The sequence below is a fragment of the Pseudorasbora parva genome, chromosome 14 (genome assembly GCF_024679245.1).
Source record: "Pseudorasbora parva isolate DD20220531a chromosome 14, ASM2467924v1, whole genome shotgun sequence".
Lineage (NCBI taxonomy): Eukaryota > Metazoa > Chordata > Actinopteri > Cypriniformes > Gobionidae > Pseudorasbora > Pseudorasbora parva.
In genome coordinates, this window is record NC_090185.1 from 24,888,530 (window position 1) to 24,909,382 (window position 20,853).

The window sequence follows — 20,853 nt, forward strand, 5'->3', positions numbered from 1 at the left end:
AAAGACCGCCACCGTTCGCCAGTTTCTGTGTTTACTAGAAGCACGCAAACGCAACTCGGCCGTCGTCATTATGGCCCCGCCCGCCGACTCTATACACGATGTGATTGGCCCGTCCAGATTGTGAGGAATACAGCTCAGATGGGTATTGAGAGTTCCTAGACGACACTTGCGGGCAAATTAAATTTGCTGCCGCTAGGGTGCGTCTAGATTTCTAGGCTTACAGTAAACACATTAATGACATAAACAACGTCCACAGCAGTGTATTTTTAATTTAATTTTAAATTTAAAAAAGGCAACATTATGCCAGGATGACTGTGCCGTATTGCTGTCTGTAGATTCCTTCATGCACAAAAAAACGGATCACCGCTTCTTTTACGTCCTTACGTAATGACGTCTTTTCTATCATACCGGCGGATGAAAATACATTCCAACACATTCATGTAAAGTATTTGTAATTAAAACTTAGTATAGTAATAATTATTATTGTAATCATCGTCATCTTGGATACGTTTTTTAATTCATGTTTTCAATACAGCCACTGTCATGCAAACACTGATGTTTTACACAGATTAAAGGTTCGACCGGATCACTAAAAAGATCTGGTTAAAAAGAACGATTCATTCGCGAACCGGACATCCAGCGGCTATTGTTTAGGGTTTCATGCCACCACGAAACAAATCGGCATTGCAAATTGAACATACAGCTCGACTTGAATTGCCTTCTTGTGACTGAAAGTACTGCCAAACAACACATTTTCTGTTCACAAGTTCCATTTTCACTCTCTCACAGCCATTCGAACGGTCCATCTAGTAAACACGTTGCCATAATCAACCGCGGCATCATGTTCGACCAGTATCGCGTAGTGCAAGGGAGTTCGGTTCGGTGGGAAAAAATTCTAAGGTTCGGCAGAAACCGAACCCAGTCAAAAAGCCCAATATTCGGCCGAATCTGAACCCTGGATTCGGTGCATCCCTAATACAAACCAAGGAAAACAAGACAAAGGACCATGTTATGTGACCCATTCATCCCATAAATTGAATGAGCAATGTCAGTACAATATAAAACTGACTGATAATAAAGTCAATAGTTTTAAATATAAAATACCTTATATTTCAAGTCTATTGCAAAATACTATAATACAAGTCGCAATGCCCTATGGAAGTGAATGGTCACCGTGTTACTTTGCTTTATTATATATTGCAAATTGATGCTCTCTTTCAATGTCTATCTTGTTTATTTTAAAATAGTTATTTATTTATTGTCCTTATATACATATAATTTTGATCTAATGTTTATTAAATTTTTTGTTATTATTTACTGCTTAGCTGAAATTATGTCTGTTTATTTAAAAGTATATTCTCTCTCTCTCTCTCTCTATATATATATATAATGTTTACATGATCTAATTTAAATGTCAATAAAGTTCATTTAAAAAATAAATATTTATTTTATACATATGTTTAACTTTTTAAAAAAGTAAATATTTACTGTCATTTATTTGTTGTCAACCATGTTTATTTTTAAAACAAAACATACACAAAAAACAGCACTGACGGTAAAACAAACTATATATATATATTAGGGGTGTAACAGTTCACAAAATTCACGGTTCGGTTCGATACGATACACTGGTGTCACGGTTCGGTTCGGTACGGTTCGGTATGTTTTAGATACAGCAAAAAGAAAAAATTGGCAGATAAATTACCTTTTTTAATTATTTTTTTATTAAAACTAACAAAGTATGATTTTTTTTTCTACATTGAACATTGATGGAGATATACTTTACCCATCTTCTATGTAGTTACAGGAATAAGACATTAGCTCTTTACATTAGCTCTCTCCACACTTTTTTCACACACTACTGCTTCTGTCATCCCTTTGGCCAAATCCTCACTTGTTTGACTCTCAAGTGGGCGTGTCTGAAGAACGTGGCTGTTCAGCTCCCATTCATAATGTAATGTGCCGTTACAGTCAGGTAGCTTTGTGTAGCCCTTGACATCCAGCCGTCTGTTGTCAGAGCAACCACGGTTGCTTTGGCCAATTGGTTCTCTGTTTGTGCTTTTGATTTTTGGGACAAAGCAGGAATTACTGGCTGAAATGGGCCCGTGAAGGAACATTGTAACGGGGCTCAATTACTTTAAGCATGTTCTTAAAACTCCGTCTGCGGTGCGTTTTGCGCTGCGTATGCGGTGCAGGAGCCGCACACCCTGTTGTGCTTTCACATATGCTGCGTTTGCAGTCCGCAACCGTTAACATGGGTACGGAACAAATACGCACCGCATAGACTACGCACCGCAGACGGAGTTTGTGTGAAACGAGCGTAAAGTCTCATATCTGCGGCTATAAATGGACCACTCACCGCGGTGATGTCTTTTGCCATTTGAATAAGTTGGAAATGTCTGTCTAAATGCTGCGGGGATAGTTTGTGGCTGTTTCTCCTTTTTATCATCTTGTTGTCGGCGTAAATGAGTTGATTGACATGACATTAATTATTCCCGCTGCTGTACTATCATGTAGCAAATGCGACATACCGTTATTTTTTTTATCGATCACTCTTGCCAACACCATCATAGCTTACAAAGAATCCAAAGTTCACCCAAACACCAGACCTGTTGGTTATTGGAGGATCTTCTATTCTGTTTTGTTAAACGCAATAGCCATTTTGTCACGAGCATTCAGCGCGTAGCCTACTGAGTAAGCGAGCACCTGACTGAGCAGCCTAAAACATATTTGGTGTTTTTTTTCCTTCACTTTTCGGCGCTGTCAGGGGCATTGCCTGTTATATAGTTTTGGTTATTGGGCTACCTTGTTGAACGCATATTATTATATTTCACAAACTTTTTTATTTTTCCATATCTAATTAATTAGTCCAAGAACCGTTCGGTACATAATGCGTACCGCATACCGAACCGAAAGCCTCGTACCGAACGGTTCAATACGAATACGCGTATCGTTACACCCCTAATATATATATATATAAACACTTGTGCAAGACTCACTGTGTCCTCTGGTTCTGTTTCTTTAGGCTCATCCGGTTCAGATTCTGCGGCGGCCGCAGAACTTGTGTCGACAGCAGCAGCAGATGAGGGTGCCGTCACCTCCTGTAAAAAATGTTTTCATTCATTAAAAACATGAACAAAAAACCTTCCACAGAGACTGAAGAATGATCATCTACACTATGAAACATGCAAAATTTACAATATTATGATTAAGAAGGAAAAAAAGGTTGATTTGATAATGTTGGATCGTCACAGTGGGAGAAAATGGTGAAAAAGTGGTGAACCTGCAGTGAGAAAGTGTTTTTGTTTTTGGCTTTTGAAATCAACACACTGAGGTAGCGAACTATGATGTTTGTGCAGGTAAAAAGTTAAGTGCATCAAGTCCATTCTGTCTCAGGTGACCTACATGGGGATTTGGGCAAATACATTTGAGTTGTTTGACTGGAACCGCAAGAACTGTCAAGAGTCCTGACTGTTTATGATGATAAAGACACGATCATACAGGAGGAGTTTCCCACATCAGTCATTAAGACACATTTACACGTGCAAACATGCAGCCCAAACTAAAACAAGCAAATGCAAACAGACAAAAAAAAGTGCGAGACCTGTGAAAGGCAGCGAAAAGTGACACTGGAGAGACAAAGAGAAGTCATAAAAACGAGAGAGAGCCCGGAGGGAAAATACAGACGCTCATTAACAACAAGACAGACTGACAGCAGTTTGACCAGAGGGGGAGAGAAGGAGAGGAGAGAGCGTGAGCGACCGGACCTGGGCAGCGGGGGGAACAGGAGCGCTAGAGAGCCAGAAATCCAGATCCGAGGCCTAGAACAGAAAAGGCAAGGTGGGGAAAATGAGTCGAATCCCGTTTGACTCAAACAGAACCCCAAACAAACGCTTTGACAAACGCAGAAAACAAGATAAGCCTACATTCCATCACCATGTTTGCTATGGACAACATTTATGTTTACTTCACATATTACATTTAGATAAAAAAAATAAATTAATAATTATATTACATTGCTATTCAATTAATTTCTGAATTTAAAATTGTATTAAAGCTAATGTAGACATAATACAATTTCTTTTAGCACATTTAACACTGGATACCTGCATGCTCTCATGCGTTTGTGCTGAAACAATTTCATTTCAAAATTGTATTGAATGATTTAACAATAAAAATGAATTGTCCAGTAATCATTACCACCCCTAATGGGCAGTAGGTGGCCTGTAGGTGGCCACTAAAATAAATGTTTTATGCTTTTTGTCAGCTTAACTGTTGATTTAAATTTATACAGAAATAACCCTTGTGGCAGCCCAATTTAAGTTTCAACAAAGTAATGGAATATTTCACAGCTGTATAAATAAAGCAAATGCCAAATGATAGAGATAAGGAAGGTATAAAACAAGCTTTTGTATCATAATACTTTACTATTCGCTCAAAAACAATCATACTTCAGCAGATATTGGTGGGGCCGCCATGTCTTTGGTGTCCTCTGATTGGATGGCCTCCTCTGGTTGGGACTCCATAAGCTCCTCCTCCACTTCTTTGTGTTTCTTCTTTTTCTTCTTTTCCTCTTTGCTCCTCTACAACACATCAAAATCACCATAATATGAAGTGTGAAAACAAAGTAATGTTCACAGCACTCGCTCTCATTGCTTAAATGCAGATATGCGTTTATGCTCTCAGAACATCTCACCTTCCTGTCCTTCTCCTTGTCTTTCTTCTTCTCTTTCTTCTCCTTGCTGCTCTTCTTTTTGGACTCCTGTGGGATACTCTCGTTGTCTCGGTCCTCTGCAGGGCTCTTCAGCACCTCTACACGATGGGTCCTCACGGGAAGCTTCTCACTGTCTGCAAGCGGCCTGGATAAAATATGAGAAAAAGATATTAGATGGACAGAAAGAAAACGAGACTGAGCGAGAGCGGTAACCCGAAGACAGTCACATGGAAGCTAGGAAAGACTTCAGCTTATTCAGTATACGAGTCAAAAGTCTAAAGGCCTGTTTACAACAAGTCTGATGTGACAAAGTGCCAAAAAAAGTAACTTTTTAACAACTAACAACTGTTGCTGCACTAAAAAACTTACAACAACTAGTGGCAATTGATTGAGGAAAGGTTTAATGTTCAGCAACCAAACAAAACAAAAACACCCCCCCCCCCCCAAAAAAAAACCCTACACTGAAAACCAAACAAAGACCCCAAAACAAAACTAAAAACAAAACCAGACAAAACAAAACCCAAAAACAAATAAAACCACAAAAACAAAACTGAAAACAAAACCAGCTAAAACAAAAATAAACAAACCCCCAAAACAAAACTAAAAACAAACTAAGTTCACACTTGTAGTTCGGTTAGTTTGGTTTGTTTGGACCGGACCAAAAAACAAACACAAAACATATAGTCCCGGTCCGCTTAGCGTTCACACTGGCATTTTTAACAGCGAACCTAAAGTTACCGAACCAAAGGCACAGGGAGACGCTCACAACCTGATTGGTCGGCTAATATGACCTAGGAGCTTGCTTACCAACATCCAAAAAAATGCTGTGTGCTGGATTAAACGCCATCACTTTATGCGTGTACATATGGCATTATTTTACCCGCTGAGAACTCATGAAGAGCTCAAAAAATGTTCAAAACATTCAAAACAGCAGCAGTATTTCCTCCGTTGTGCAGAAAAGAGACGGGCGTCTCTTGTGCAAAAGAGACAGCAGTTCTGTTGTCTGTACCAGATAATAATGGGCAACACAGGTCTTTTGATGAGAAGAACCAGGTATGCTTTTTGTGCGTTTTTTCTAGCATTTTTGAAACATGCTCGTCGGACCAAATATTGAAGCGGTCTCGGTCCGCTTGTTTGGTTCGCACCAGGGTTCGGATGGCAGCATTCACATATGTTCAAATGAACCGCACTAACAGAGCAATCGCACCAGGGTTCGTTTTAATCGAACCAAACATGATAAGTATCAACGCACCCTAAAACTAAACTAAACTTAAAAACAAATCCAGACACCCCCACCCCCCCCACCCCCCACCCAAACACACAAAAAAAAAAAAAAAAAAAAACAAGATCAGACAAGACAAGAACAAACAAACACAATTGGAAGTGTTTTTTATTTGTTCAATGACTGCATTTCTATGTAAATATTAACAAAATCGTTTTTTTGGTGTACAAAGGCAAAACAAATTCAGATTTGCAGACACAAATTCACTCCCGAATTTAAAATAATGAGTTACTGATTTGAATTGGTCAAAAAACAAAAAAGAAAAACATAGAAACTAACCCAACAAAAATCTAAAATAAACTAGCCTCCAAACAACACAGGACAAATAACTGATTTGTAATATTTTTTACTTGGCTTCATTTAAAACCTTGTGGTGCATTTGTTTTCTATCAAAATTTCAGATTTGGTGTAAAGAGGCCTTTAAGCAGGAGCATTTTCCTATAGAATAAAGCTGAAAACAACTGAGGGATTTCAAATCTGCACTCAAGTTTCAATAAAAAATAAATTTAAAAAATCGAAGCCGGGCAAGTCTGCCAACGCTGGCATGTACGTACACTACAGTTCAAAAGTTTGGGGTCAGTTTGATTTTTTGTTTTTAAAGAATTAATACTTTATTCAATAATACTTCAAGAATATTTTAACCACAATAATAAAAAAAACGAATCTTACCTACCCCAAACTTTTAAAAAGGGAAGTGTACAGGTTATAGCAATATGACCGCAGCCAAAACCCAACTAGCAGGTGAGCTGATCAGTCATGCATGACAAATTCTTATTGAACATTAACGCTCTAGCACTGACACTGCAATTGCCAGGAAAAAAGGAGTAACGGGTGTTGGTAGTTGGGCACTGGATCCCATTGGGTCACGTGACTACAGGAAGAACTCACCTTGAGCTAGCACCAGATAGAAGACTTTCAGGAGGGCAGATGAGTGCGTGCATGAGGGAAAGAGAGAGCAGCGTGTGTGAGAGTGGAGAAGATACAGGAGAACTGACCAGAACACGGAAAACCCAACGGATGCGAAAAGACAACTAGAGTTGTTTCGACTCTGTATGAACAGAGATTCTGGACTCATCAATAAGCATCTGCTGAAGGGGATTTGAATGAATGAAGCGGTGAGAAGCATGAAATTGAAAAACCACTAGAGGGAAAATTATACTGAAATTTAAGTGGGAAGAGTGTATTGTACCAAACAATGGAGACAAGGTAACAAGGAATAAGATTTTAACACATGTCGCTCCTGATGCACCAAAATATTGGAATTTGTCTGGAAAAAAAAAAAAAAAATGTGGATGTGATTGGATAAAACTCACGTGACTTCGCCTCAACTGTGGATGCGATTGGATAAAACTCACGCGACTTCGCCTCAACTGTGGATGCGATTGGATAAAACTCACGCGACTTCGCCTCAACTGTGGATGCGATTGGATAAAACTCACGCGACTTCGCCTCAACTGTGGATGCGATTGGATAAAACTCACGCGACTTCGCCTCAACTGTGGATGCGATTGGATAAAACTCACGTGACTTCGCCTCAACTGTGGATGCGATTGGATAAAACTCACGCGACTTCGCCTCAACTGTGGATGCGATTGGATAAAACTCACGCGACTTCGCCTCAACTGTGGATGCGATTGGATAAAACTCACGTGACTTCGCCTCAACTGTGGATGCGATTGGATAAAACTCACGTGACTTCGCCTCAACTGTGGATGCGATTGGATAAAACTCACGTGACTTCGCCTCAACTGTGGATGCGATTGGATAAAACTCACGCGACTTCGCCTCAACTGTGAATGCGATTGGATAAAACTCACATGACTTCGCCTCAACTGTGGATGCGATTGGATAAAACTCACATGACTTCGCCTCAACTGTAGATGCGATTGGATAAAACTCACGCGACTTCGCCTCAACTGTGGATGTGATTGGATAAAACTCACGTGACTTCGCCTCAACTGTGAATGTGATTTATTTCCAAGGAAGTGGATATTTTGTTGTCTTGAATATATGGGATGGAAATGGTAATGTAAGGCAGTAGTATTAAATGTGATTAGACCATGTCGGCATCTGGAGTAACTAGAGTAGCCATTTCTAAGATTTGTTTGGCTAAAAATATCATACAAACTAATTTACTGCAACCTCAAACAGCATAAAGAGTTCAATTGGCCAAATGTAATTACAGAAACGTTCATTTTTCGAATAAACGAAAACCTTAATTTCGGATTCCATTTTATTTTGGTGCATCCCTACATGTCGCACATGTATGAACTATAGGTGGCGGCAATACGGTACATACTTGTCCAGATCGATGTCCAGAGCTTTATGAGGATCATTGGGATCTTTATCGTCATCGTCACTCGGTAAGGCATTCTGGGAACAGAAACACACCAACATTACTGGGTATAGTTTTGCGGATAACAGTTTTAAGCTCTCCAAAGTAACAGCTGCCCACCTCTGGCATTTCCTCTGTGACAATGTCCACTTGTTGGGCGGGCGTGATGTCTTCCTCGCTCTCGGGACCCGAATCCCCCTTCCTCCCTTTCCCTCGCTTCTCCCGCTTTTTCTTCTTCTCCTTCTTCTTCTTATCCGCCTTCTCCTTCTGCCGTCGCTCCTCCTCCAGCTTCACGTACTGGTCAGACATGGGCATCCCTGGACCAGACGGAGGACAATGAGATGAAAGAGCGGTTTCTATTTGGTCTGGTCAAGCGTTTGTAGATTTGCTCACCTGGGACTTTGAGAGGCACACTAAGGTCGATCTGCACCACCGGAATGTGTTCTACGCCTGGCGCGTCGTACACCTGGAATTGTGGAAAAAAGTGAACGGAAGTAGTGATAGGGAGAAACAAAGGTTTTTGGAGAGTCAATTTAGCTAGATCAAAGCATCTAGTGGCGAACCAAAGCAGTCTCATTTGTTGAAATAACATGACTTGGTGAGTTTAATTAAAGCTATAATCCCCCAATTCCAATACAAAGATTTGTGAATCGTCCCAAGCTTCAAAAAGCAGCGTTTCAAAGCGGCTATCACAAGTTAGAAATACGTTTCGGCTTGTGACCGCAGAAATGATCGGACTGCGTACCTTCTGAGATGATGGCGAGGCCTTGATGTAAAATGGGTTGTTGGCCTGTTCCTGCTTCCTGACTTCCCTCCTCTGTTTAAAGCCAGACAAGTGTATTAGGACAACTATAATTTGATATTTTCTGAAGGTCTGATGGACTGCATGTACTTACCCTGGCCAACTCTTTCTCGTCTACCTCAGTGTGTCTTTGTCTGGAATGTTTTGGTTCCTCTTTAGCGAACACCGCTTTGGGCTTCTCGTCCTCAGACTCGCTCTCAGACGGAGGCTCGTTGATCCAGGCGTCCAAATCCAGACTGAAAGAGAAAAACAACAGTTGTAAGATCGTTTCCTGTCAATTCCATTGCGACAGACTCAAGAAGGCTCACCCTTCTGGTATAGGCACTTTCTTCTGGGCCTTGGGGGCCACGGGGTTGAGCTCTCCGGCGAAGAGAGCAGTCACTTCGTCGGCCACCTCCACATTCTTCTGCTGCAGCTTCTGGATGTACTTCACCAGCTGGAGGATGCAGGACGCCTGTGGAGGAACATCATGGTTAACGTTGCGGTATCTGTGTGAAATGGCTCGTACAATGACATGTAGATCTTACTCACAATTGACTCCAGTAGAGTTTGACATTAGCATGTTGCTAAGCTAAAAGCTCAATATTCAAACTAGATGAAGTTTGATGTTGGTTTATCAGACAAAAAAATAAATAAACAAACAGACCATATTAGAACATTTCATTAAAAAACCCAAAACCACATTAGACAATATCAGACCATTTAAAAATTTCTTCAGATGCCCAATAATCCAAATCATCATTGCTAGCTTGTTTTTTCTAGCATGTTTTTATATTTAACAGCTTATTGTTTATGTTTATCATGTTGTACTATTTTGTTGACAAGTTTTAAAATATCGCTACATGATTTGAGAATGAGGCTTGTATGTTTTAAACAAATGCTAACAAGACAACATATATTTCTTACGTTTCTAATTGCTGAAACATGTTGCTAATATGTTGCTAGCATGTTTTATACAAAACATTTTCTAACATATTTAACACATTGCTTATCACATTTTCATGTTAATCACATTGCTAACACGACTTAACATATTGCTTGCTTGTTCGAGCATTTTATCACATTGGAAAAATGTTTTAGAATGTTGATAGCATGTTTTAACACAATGCTAGCATGTTTCTAACATATTTAACATATCGCTGTTATGTTTATCACATTGCTAACATGAACTATTTTGTTTACATGTTTTTAACAAATATTAACATAGCATATTGCTCATGTTTTCTACATGTTTAGAAGATGTTGTAGAATGCTGCTAATATGTTGCTAGCATATTTAAACACAATGCTAGCATGTTTTTAACATATTTAACCGATTGCTGTCATGTTTATAACACTGATAACGTACTATGTTGTTGACATGTTTTAACATATGCAAGCAACATGCTCAAGTCATGCCAGCGATGTTTTAACACAAAGCTAGCATGTTTCAAAGATGCGGGCATGTTTTAGCACATCTTAGTCATCTTAGATCTTGTCACTACACACAAGGTGACATCATCTTACATTTTGGCCAAAACTGGGTATCTTTTAAAGGTGCAGTGTGAAAATGTTAGCGGCATCTAGTGGTGAGGTGGTGAACTGTAATCACCCACTGCTCATCCCTCCCTTTCAAAGCACAAAGAGAAGCTACGGTGGCTGACACAGGACAAAAATGTTGTAGTCGGATAGAACAGAGAGTACTCTGTAGAGAAGTTTGTCCGTTTAGGGCTAGTGTAAAAACATAATGGTTTCTTATGCAAGGTCTTTACACACTACTGAAAACATAGTTATGTATATTACATTTCTGTCAATGGAGCCTCATAAATACTACACACTGCACCTTTAAAGTCACCATGAAATGAAAATTCCTATTTTTTATAGAATATTGCAGTGTTTATTTTAAATTATTTATACATACACATTATAATTTTATTTATTAATTCATGTACCCTCATAATCTTCAACCAAAATAACTTGCCCTTCCTCTTGCAGTGGCATGTATTCTCTGATGATGCGTTTACTGATGTGAGGGCGGGGCAACCTGCCACTCGCATGAAATCGTCCAATAGCAAACCACAACCTTCCAATCAATTACCAATGGACAAAATCAAGTCCCACCCAGCATTTTTTTTGTTTTGTTTTGCCTTCTGATATACATCACAATATGGAAGAAAAGACTATTGCAACTTTTATTTCATGCTGACTCTAAAGTCACGATGAAACCGAAGTATCAACGGATCTTTGCTTTCATATTGGTGAAGTACATCTAAATATAACAGATTAAGGGTGGGAGCTTGGTTTTCTTTATCAGTTGTTGATTGGATTTTGACATTTGGCCATTGAATTTCATTTGATGCTGAATTCCTCACCCTCTCCTGCACTTCCAGGTTGGCACTCTGAACGAACAACGGCAATCTTTCTATAAGCAGCTGGCTGGTCTCCTGCGCTGCCTGGCTGTCGGTCTCCCCTTCGTGCTTCTGCAGCACAGTCGCAAACAGCTTGGCTGCGTTTTGAACATACACCGCCTGGATGTGACCGGGCAGGGTGGCCACTTTGGGTCTCAGCATGGCCTCCAAAGTCTGCATGGGGTCCTCCAGATGCCTGTGAGGAAAGGTTAAACTTCAGCACTACGTTCATGTTTGAACCTTGAACCTTTCCATATTGTCACCACTTACTCTGAGAACTCCCCGCAGATCCACGCAGCGGCGTATAGAACCTCGCAGATCCCGTTGCGCTGCGTGTTGCCGGTCAGAAGGTGCGCGTTGTCCAGTAGAGTGGCCATCTGAGCCACGGCGAAGCCCCGAATGGCTTTGACGCGGATGGCAACGTCCAGCATCTGAGAGGCGATTAGGTGGCCGTGCCTTGTGCCCTCCAGACGAGTCAGTTCTACCAGGATACTGATGTACCTGGAAGACGGATAAGGTTGTGACTTTGTGTCGAGATTTTAGAACATATTTGCATTTAAAAACATGAGTTTTTGTGTGTGAGGGGACAACAATTGAAACTGGTTCATACAGAATTATTTATACGTATTTTGTTTAAAAACGTCACATGGCAGTGGAATTGGAGGAAAAGCAAGGTGTCTGGACTAGTATAAAAGTTGGCAATTTTTTTTTTTTAATTATAGATATTGTAGTATTTATTATAAATGATTGGGGGCGGGGGGGGGGGGGGGGGGCACAAGGTCTCATCCCCCTTCAGTTTGCCTGAAAACGATCTGAGAATATCGGAATGTGTGTGCTTTTTTCCAGTTTACACATTCGTGGGTAATATCAGATCGGTGGAAAAAAACTATTGGAACTGGGTCCCTCGTAATGTAAATGCGGCCTTAGTGAGTACTTTGCTGTTTAGTCTTACCACTCAAAGTTTGTGATGTATTGATAGTTGCTCTGGCTGCAGATGTCGATGATCTTGGTGAGCAACTCATCTCGGTAAGTGGTGCCTTCTGCTTTGTCCACATGCAGCATGAGCTTCTTCACAATCTCCATCAGGTTCTTCTTCGAGACCTAGTCAACCGTATTTTTACAACACATTATATTTGAGCTCTTGACAACATGATTTATTTACCACCTCATATCAGACAAATCTCATCTAATATTTCCCTGCTCCATTACTTCCGTCAAAGAAGGTCAAAATCCCAGCGCGATCATAGATATATTTTCATAGATGCCTCATTCGACCGATCCGCACAGATACAAATATAAATTCTTCATTAGTGCATATGATTGCACCTGGATTTTGACCTTCTTCGATGGAAGTAATGGCTCTGGGGAATACTAGATGAGATTTGTCTGATACGAGGTAAAAAAGTAACAAAAACTGCAGTACGCGATTGTTTGTTACGTGTCTTAAGACATCAATGTGTCGCCACGGGCCACATGGTTTATTATGGATTCATATGTCTGAGAAAAACAACCCATTTACATGCATTATACGAGCAACGGATGGAGTTAAAAATCTTAATTTGTGTTCTGCTGAAGAAACAAACACACCTATATCTTGGATGCCCTAGGGGTAAGCAGATAAACAAAAAATGTTTTTTGTTTTTTTGGGTGAATATCCCTTTAAGATCTTCATGAGCACTTGATAATTAGACAGGTTTGTCTAGAACAGAATTGGGCATCCCTGTTAGAGGAATGTAAACACACAAATTATGTTAACAAATGTCATACACACCATGCCGTAGAGCAGATCCAGGGCTCTCAGGCGGATGGACTCGTCTTTGTCATCCAAACACTGAAGGATCAGGTCCTTGTGCGACTGCACAGACTTCGGATGCGTCTTCAGGATCTTGGACATGGCCAGAAGGCCCAAGTACTTCACTGCAAAACACCACAGTGCCTAAGTGACTCTTGCATTCAAGCGTAGACTCTCTGTTCGCTAAATGCAGCTGTATTGCATTTATGCTAATTGTCGTTTAGCTCAGTTCTTCTATTTAGAATTACATTTATTTAGCAGTAGTTATCTATTTAGTCGCCATGTAATGGAAGTAGTGACAGACATTTTATTCTGTGTCGTGACATACATCGGAGTGAAATGGATTATCGAATATATATATTTTTTTTAATTGTTTGACGGGACTTCTATCCATCGTTTGCTGACTGGATGAAGGCAGATCTAAAATGCAAGCTCGCAGTGGACTGTAAGAAAGGGGCGGAGTTTAAACAGACTAATTGATAGAGAAGATCGACATACAGTACATTGACACTGAAAAGTCTGATGTTTCACAGGATGATTGAGTTAATAAAATACAGAAACGTTCCCAATAAAGTGAAGTCAATAGATAGGGTGAACTACCATTGCATGACGACTGCGATCTGAAGCCTGCTAAAATTTCAAAATGTACAGCGTTTTAGAAATGACATCATTCTAACTATTTACTACAATGTAATTACTGAAAAATGTGAATATGCAAATCTACATGGAGAAAAAAGAAACAAGACGATGGGAAAAGAAAACACAAAGGACAACAAACACACACAGACACACCCAAGAACACACACCCCCACAAGAACACAAACGGACTTCAGTTTTGTTTTGCTCTGCCAGACTTTTAAAAGTCAATTGCATTATTTGTAACTTGCATACTTGCTATAAAACAACTGATTATTTAAATGCCCATAAAATTAAAGTGACTAAATATAGATGCAAGACAGTTAGAGCCACAGTTATTAGGCTATCAGGACAGTGGGCATGTCCTCAAACTGTTTTGCCTTGTTGATGCCAAAAGAAAATGTACAAATACACTGATCTATTTAAGGAACACATGAGGCTTAAAGATTGATAGAATGCCAAAACATTCAGCTGGAAGTCAATATCAAACGGCCCTGTGACGATTCTCTGCAGTTTTAGAGAAACAAAACATGGCAGTCCAGGATTCACAGAGCTACTCTACAGCCGGCATCAGTGGGACACCGATAACTCGAACTCCTGCAAGACAATTCAGATTACTTAATGCACATGTCTTGAAACATCATGGCTTTTCGGAGGAACCCGTTTTGGAAGTTCCTGAAGCTCAAAAGCTACGATTGACTCTTGCCAATTCCCTACAGTAGTACTGAGGTGTCTTCGAGTTATCCGGAATGGAGATCTACACGGACTCCATTCACAGGGCCGGGGGGGACTCAAAAACACACAGACAATGAGAGAATGACACACTGCAGGCATTGACAGAAGGCTCACAGTTCTGGTCCGAGTCTTCGATCAGGATTCGCAGTTTCTGCACACAGAGCTGTGGAGTGGAGGGAGAAATGGAAAACAGAAGGAAAGACAAAAGGCATTACTACCATGTTAAAAAGCTTTCCACACCCTCTTACATCAACACCAGCGAGAAAGCCAACTTCAGATGGGTCAAGGATTCATTTAAGGCATTCCTATCCTATCTATTCCTATCTATAAAAATCAGTAGGGGTTGACCAAGTTTTGCAATGGCTGGATGCTTAAATCTAGAGACTGAGGAGGCCAATATATAATGTAATTTAAAAAATAATATATACAATTTTAGGCATTTCCACAAAACTTCCAATATTTACTCAATTCAAATCTTTGCAAATATTAGATATTTTGGACCAATGCCTAACATTTTATTATTAATTAAATATTTAAAAAACAAGCTTCACATACATACATAGATTTACTTCTTTATTAATATTATATATTTGATTATTATAAAATTTGAGGCATTGGCACAAAATGTCTAATATTTACTCAGTATAGTTTTTTTTATTACAACAACAATATTAATTCTTTTGTGTTAGATGATCTGCTTCTTCATTAATTTGAAAATATATGAAAGGATACTAAATAATTAATAATATATAATACTAAATATTTGTTAACAATATTTAAATCAAATTGTATACATTTATATCTATTTTAAATATTTTATTAATTAATTTACATTTAAGACATTGGATTTCAAACATCCAATATTTATTAAATTCACAAAATTAATCATAATTTAATATGTTTGTGATTTAGATAACCTGCTTCTTCATTTCTTCATTAAAGGGTTAGTTCACCCAAAAATGAAATTGATGTCATTAATGACTCGCCCTAATGTCATTCCACACCCGATGAACAAGACCTCTACTTAGAGCGTATCTAAGTGTATGCACACTATACTGTCCATGCCCAGAAAGGGAATAAAAACATCATCAAAGTAGTTCATATGTGACATCAGTTAGTTCATTAGAATCTCTTGAAGCATCGAAAATACATTTTGGTCCCAAAAAAATTTTAAAATACGAATTTATTCAGCATTGTCTTCTCTTCTGCGTGTGTTTTTAAACCTCAAATAAAGATTCGAACGGTCATGAATCAGCAGATTAATTCATGATTCGGATCACCAATGTCACGTGATTTCAGCAGTTTGGTATTTTGACACGCGATCAGTATCATGAATCAATCCGCTGATTCATGACCGTTTGAATCTTTATTTGAGAAGAGAAGACCATGCTGAATAAAGTCGTAGTTTTTGTTATTTTTGGACCAAAATGTATTTTCGATGCTTCAAGAGATTCTAATTAACTAACTGATGTCACATATGGACTACTTTGATGTTTTTATTCCCTTTCTGGACATGGACAGTATAGTGTGCATACACTTGGATACGCTCTCGGACCGAAGATGAACAGAGGTCTTACGGGTGTGGAATGACATTAGGGCGAGTCATTAATGACATCAGTTTTATTTTTGGGTGAACTAACCCTTTAATGAACAGAAAATTATATGACTGGAGACATAAACAAATAAAATGATATTCATCCAAGGACATGAAATATCAATGCATCATAAGATTTTTTTTAAAAAATGTACTGCAATATGATTATCAACACAATTGTATTTTATAATATCTCCATATTGGGCTTTGACAAATGAACACACTACAAATACAGATGTCAAATATAGGTATAAGTAAAGGGTCCTCATTAATTGTAAATATGAATCTGGTCATATTGAGTAATGTGATAATGACCCACCTGTATGCTAGCACTGTGATTAGGCATCCCAGAAGATAGTGAGATCAGCACTGAGGTAAAACAGGAGAAAGAAAAGACATCAGCGGTGTCGTTAAAAAATGTACTTGAGTACTGGGTCACGGCACCAAATAATACTGACCTGCTATGACCGTGTTGACACACTCATACAGAAGCGACATGGCTGAGGTACTGAGAGAGTAAATGGACAAGAAAAAAGAAATATTATATTTAACCCTAATATTTTTGACCAGTTTGAGGGCGTTGTTGTGTTTTAGTATCACTGTTACCTGTGGATGAGGTTGGTTAGGGGCTCAATCAGCTTCTTTCCCAAACGAGGCTCCAAAGGAGTAAGAGCACCAAACTAAAAAAAAAACAAAGAAACATGGAAATCTCATGAAAGAAAAGGTCAAAATGTTGAAGTGGTCCCCTTTAACCCTAATGCATATTTAATATACTCATTTCTAAGGCCTCTAAATGATCAACACTACATGCCTTCCATCATCTGATTGATAGTTTATACTTCATTAGCAAGCAAAAGGCCTTTTAGTACCAACATTTGTGTGAAATACTTGTGAAATCTTTACAGATTTTTATGAAGTAAACATAAGAATAACTCTTATATTGTTAGTAATATTTTACTTATACTCTACTTGTGGTCAGTCAGCACAAATACCATACTTGTTTGCTTTGGGGCCCCTTTAAATAAAGTTTAAAAAAGACCAATCATTCGATCAATGTCAGAGTGTCCACAAATCTTTCTAAAGTGTTGTTGTCAGGGCAGCCAGAGTGAGTTTTGACGCTTTCGAAGCGGTGGTGTGAACCATAGACTGTAAATTAATATAGACGTAGTGTCCGTGACGTCACCCATAGGATTCTGAAGAGCAGTTCTGAAGTGTAAAGTATCCAGTATCCAGTGCCATCGTGCCAGCGTGTCACGGCCGGATAACAGAAAATGGGCAAAGAGGCGGGACGTGGGCAGAGCTTAGGTGACGCAATGACTAACAGACAGCGGATAAATGGCTATCCACCTGTCACTCAAAGTGGCCACGCACTTAATTATGCAGAACTTTAAGACTTTATATAATGTAAACTAATTAGTTATAAAATAAATTCACTCCCCATCACAGATGTCATGAAGGGCAAAATTTGCCTTATAGAGCAAAAACACAATTTGTACCAAGTTGTTGGTCATTTTAACATGAACCTCAATAAGATTCTGTTCCCTTCTGGACCCTGTCCCTAGTGGTCAGTCGGTGAAGTTACTTCCGTATTAGCTTCAACAGAAACTGGGGGAGGTTGCCGCTTGGTGGTAACGCATAGTAACAGGTCACAGGGATTTTTGTGCTTTTGTCTGGACCATCCAGACATTGGTGGGCAGAGTTAGTGTAGATAGCCTGTACCAACAAGGAAGGCTATTAGCACATTGTGTAAATAGACACAAAAAAATACATATTATTATTTCTGACTACGTCAGGCTTTACAGGGTTAAAACCAAGCCTGCAGCACTCCTCTCAGAAACTAAAGCCTCCGCGCCTCGATTGCCGCCCAGGTGGCCGGTCCCATTATAGTCGCCCCTCTGTGTTTTCTAATGAACGCGAGGCAAACTAAACAATTAAATTACACTTCAAATATTTTTTCCCCAACATTAGTTTGTCATTGAAGGCAGTTATCATCAGGATGATTTCATTTCAAGGGTTTTTTTTTTTAAATAAGTTTAGCTTTAGTCTGTTATTTGACGCTATGAAAACGGAGGGGTGTGACCTCATGGTTGACAGCTGAGATCGACGTCTTCTCTGAGTGAAGTTGTCACTGAGGCACTACCAGACTTTTTTTCTAGATTTTTGGGAGCAGATTGGAGCTTTAGCTTTAATTTCTACATTTCCATAACTGTTTATTTCACACCAGCATAATTAATTGTTCTGCATCTGTGAGAGTGTGGGCGGGCTTTTGATATCGCGGCAGTACTTTCTGCTCTACTTCCTGCTCTCTACTGCGCAACTCCGGTCCCGAAATCTCTACTGCGCAGACTCGGTCCCAAGATGTCAGCGCTGTGCAGTGCATCTTAAAAGGTTCAACTCTGGTCAGCGGAAACATTTTCCATATTTTCCATAAACAGCATCCATTTCTTTTTACGGTCTACGATTAAAACCCAACATATATAGTTTCTTACCAGCTTAATGATCTTGATAAGAACCCAGTTGTTGGTGGACGAGGTCATGAGTTTGAAGAACAGGGGTGCCAGGGATAGGTAGTTCTTGGGATTTCTTCTGGCCAGTTCACAGATGACGTTCACAGCCGCTGACTGGACACCTGGGACGTACAAAATTAAACGTTCAGGTGGAAGCCTGAAATATTATCATTCAGCGAGTCATATTAAGATGATGATTTGGCATCCGTACCGGGATCTGGGTCCTCCAGCTTCTCTTTGAGTCGCGGGAAGGCAGGACGCAGGGACTCAGGGTACTTCAGGAACACTTTGTACATGATCAGCACCGCCTTCTTGCGAATGTATGGCTTAGTGTGGGACATCTGAGATGGAGGAAGGGTGAGAGGGAATGAATATTGTGCTGAAAGTCAATATTTGCCTTGCATAAACACTCTGAATGGCTTTACCAAAGTCATGATGTCATTGGCCAGGTCACGAGCAAGGTCGGGGGTCACAAAGCAGGAAAGGCCAGTCAGAGCCACGCCCGTGTCGTACTGGTTGGGACTGCTGAGATCCTGGTGAGAGATGATGAAGCATCCAATAACAATCAGCATAATCCAAACAAACACAGGTGAACAGGAAGTTCAAAACGCACCTTGCGGATCTGATTGGTCGTCAGCATGATTACATCAGTGCCCTCATGAAAGCATTGCGATGCTGCAAGGTAGCCGATTCGCTGAAAATGAGAAGAAACGGCATTTGTGAACCAATGGTGATAACTAAATTCATACATTCAATACTATAAAAGTATATAAATAACACTAAAATCAAACTGTTGTGACTGAACGCTAATATTACTTTCTTCGTTGCCTCTCACCTTGTATGTAAATTTGGAGGAGCTCATCACCTCCACGATGTTGAACGCAGCCCAGCTGACATCATAGCCAAGCATCTGCAACTGTTCGAAGGAGAAATCAAAAGAATGATGAATGATGGATTGCGCTCATTATGAAGCAGATGGGAAAGGATATGAATGATGGGCGGTCTTACGTAGGTGAGCTTGCAGACTGCATTGGCTTTAACGGCAATGTTGTCCTGCTTGAGTTCTTGTTTGATTTCATCGATGCATGTTGAGATGTATTTGGCCTGTTAAAGGAACAGGAAGTATTTTTAGAAAGAGTGAGTCAAAAAAAAAAAAGCTCTCTATAACAGCCCAGGGCATCGTTTAGCTTCCTGTTGTCAGCAGCATCTGTCAAATCACTGCCTGATCTTAAACGAGAGGAAACATGTTCAAATTAAAACTATGACAGGGAGATTAAATGTTTTGCCAAGTCTTTACCTGAAAACATAGATAGTCATTTATCAAAACAATACATATAGGTTATTATCTGCCATAATTAGCGTTTATTTAAAGGTACTGTTCACCTAAATCGACAAATTGTTCCAAAAACCCATTTTTTCCCCCTGATAAACACAAAAACGCATAATTAGTTCAATGTCTAAGCTGCACTGTTCCATATGATGAAAGTGGATGGGGCCTACGGACACCAAGGATATGAATCTTTTGTAATATTATTTATGTCTTTACTGTCATTTGATCAATTTAATGCATCCTTGCTTACTAAAAGTATTTCTGGAGGATCAAGTGACACTGAAGACTGGAGTAATGATGCTTAAAATTCAGCTTTGAGTCACAGGAATAAATTACATTTTATAATAATATTCAAATAGAAAACAAATTAACAAATATTATTTTAATTGAATATTTTTAATATTTCACAATATTACAGTTGTGTGTGTGTGTGTGTGTGTGTGTGTGTGTGTGTGTGAGCCTGTTTATGTGGTTTATGAGGACACAAATTTGTATAACTACATGGGTATTACACTGGTATTACACTATAAATGTGGTTTATGAGGACATATCAAATGTCCTCATAATTCAAACGGCCTTAAAAACATATTAAATGATGTTTTTTTGAGAAAATAAAAATGCAGAATGTTTCCTGTGATGGGTAGGTTTAGGGGCAGGGGCAGTGTAAGGGGATAGAAAATACGGTTTGTACGGTATAAAAACCATTACGCCTATGGAGAGTCCCTGTAAACCACATAGAC

At 39.4% G+C, this 20,853-nt stretch overlaps 1 protein-coding gene across 3 annotated transcripts in view; it reads right to left on the reverse strand.

Moving 5' to 3' along the window:
- The window catches only part of ap3d1 (adaptor related protein complex 3 subunit delta 1), a 41,792-nt gene that overhangs the window by 9,039 nt on the left and 11,900 nt on the right, over positions 1 to 20,853 (reverse strand). Inside the window, exons 2-26 of one of the 3 annotated variants that reach the window (XM_067416020.1) lie at positions 19,792 to 19,887; positions 19,619 to 19,699; positions 19,397 to 19,477; positions 19,209 to 19,316; positions 18,995 to 19,124; positions 18,766 to 18,905; positions 16,883 to 16,956; positions 16,735 to 16,784; positions 16,596 to 16,645; positions 14,797 to 14,845; positions 13,291 to 13,436; positions 12,472 to 12,620; positions 11,790 to 12,020; positions 11,484 to 11,715; positions 9,442 to 9,587; positions 9,228 to 9,369; positions 9,077 to 9,148; positions 8,725 to 8,797; positions 8,452 to 8,648; positions 8,296 to 8,369; positions 6,885 to 6,908; positions 4,697 to 4,859; positions 4,452 to 4,583; positions 3,768 to 3,821; positions 3,000 to 3,101 (exon numbers count right to left, since the gene is read on the reverse strand). In XM_067416020.1, coding sequence (XP_067272121.1) covers positions 3,000 to 3,101; positions 3,768 to 3,821; positions 4,452 to 4,583; positions 4,697 to 4,859; positions 6,885 to 6,908; positions 8,296 to 8,369; positions 8,452 to 8,648; positions 8,725 to 8,797; positions 9,077 to 9,148; positions 9,228 to 9,369; positions 9,442 to 9,587; positions 11,484 to 11,715; positions 11,790 to 12,020; positions 12,472 to 12,620; positions 13,291 to 13,436; positions 14,797 to 14,845; positions 16,596 to 16,645; positions 16,735 to 16,784; positions 16,883 to 16,956; positions 18,766 to 18,905; positions 18,995 to 19,124; positions 19,209 to 19,316; positions 19,397 to 19,477; positions 19,619 to 19,699; positions 19,792 to 19,887 — 2,796 coding nt within the window. The remainder of the gene's footprint in view (positions 1 to 2,999; positions 3,102 to 3,767; positions 3,822 to 4,451; positions 4,584 to 4,696; positions 4,860 to 6,884; positions 6,909 to 8,295; positions 8,370 to 8,451; positions 8,649 to 8,724; positions 8,798 to 9,076; positions 9,149 to 9,227; positions 9,370 to 9,441; positions 9,588 to 11,483; positions 11,716 to 11,789; positions 12,021 to 12,471; positions 12,621 to 13,290; positions 13,437 to 14,796; positions 14,846 to 16,595; positions 16,646 to 16,734; positions 16,785 to 16,882; positions 16,957 to 18,765; positions 18,906 to 18,994; positions 19,125 to 19,208; positions 19,317 to 19,396; positions 19,478 to 19,618; positions 19,700 to 19,791; positions 19,888 to 20,853) is intronic. The other 2 variants (XM_067416022.1, XM_067416021.1) reach the window with 2 other exon arrangements.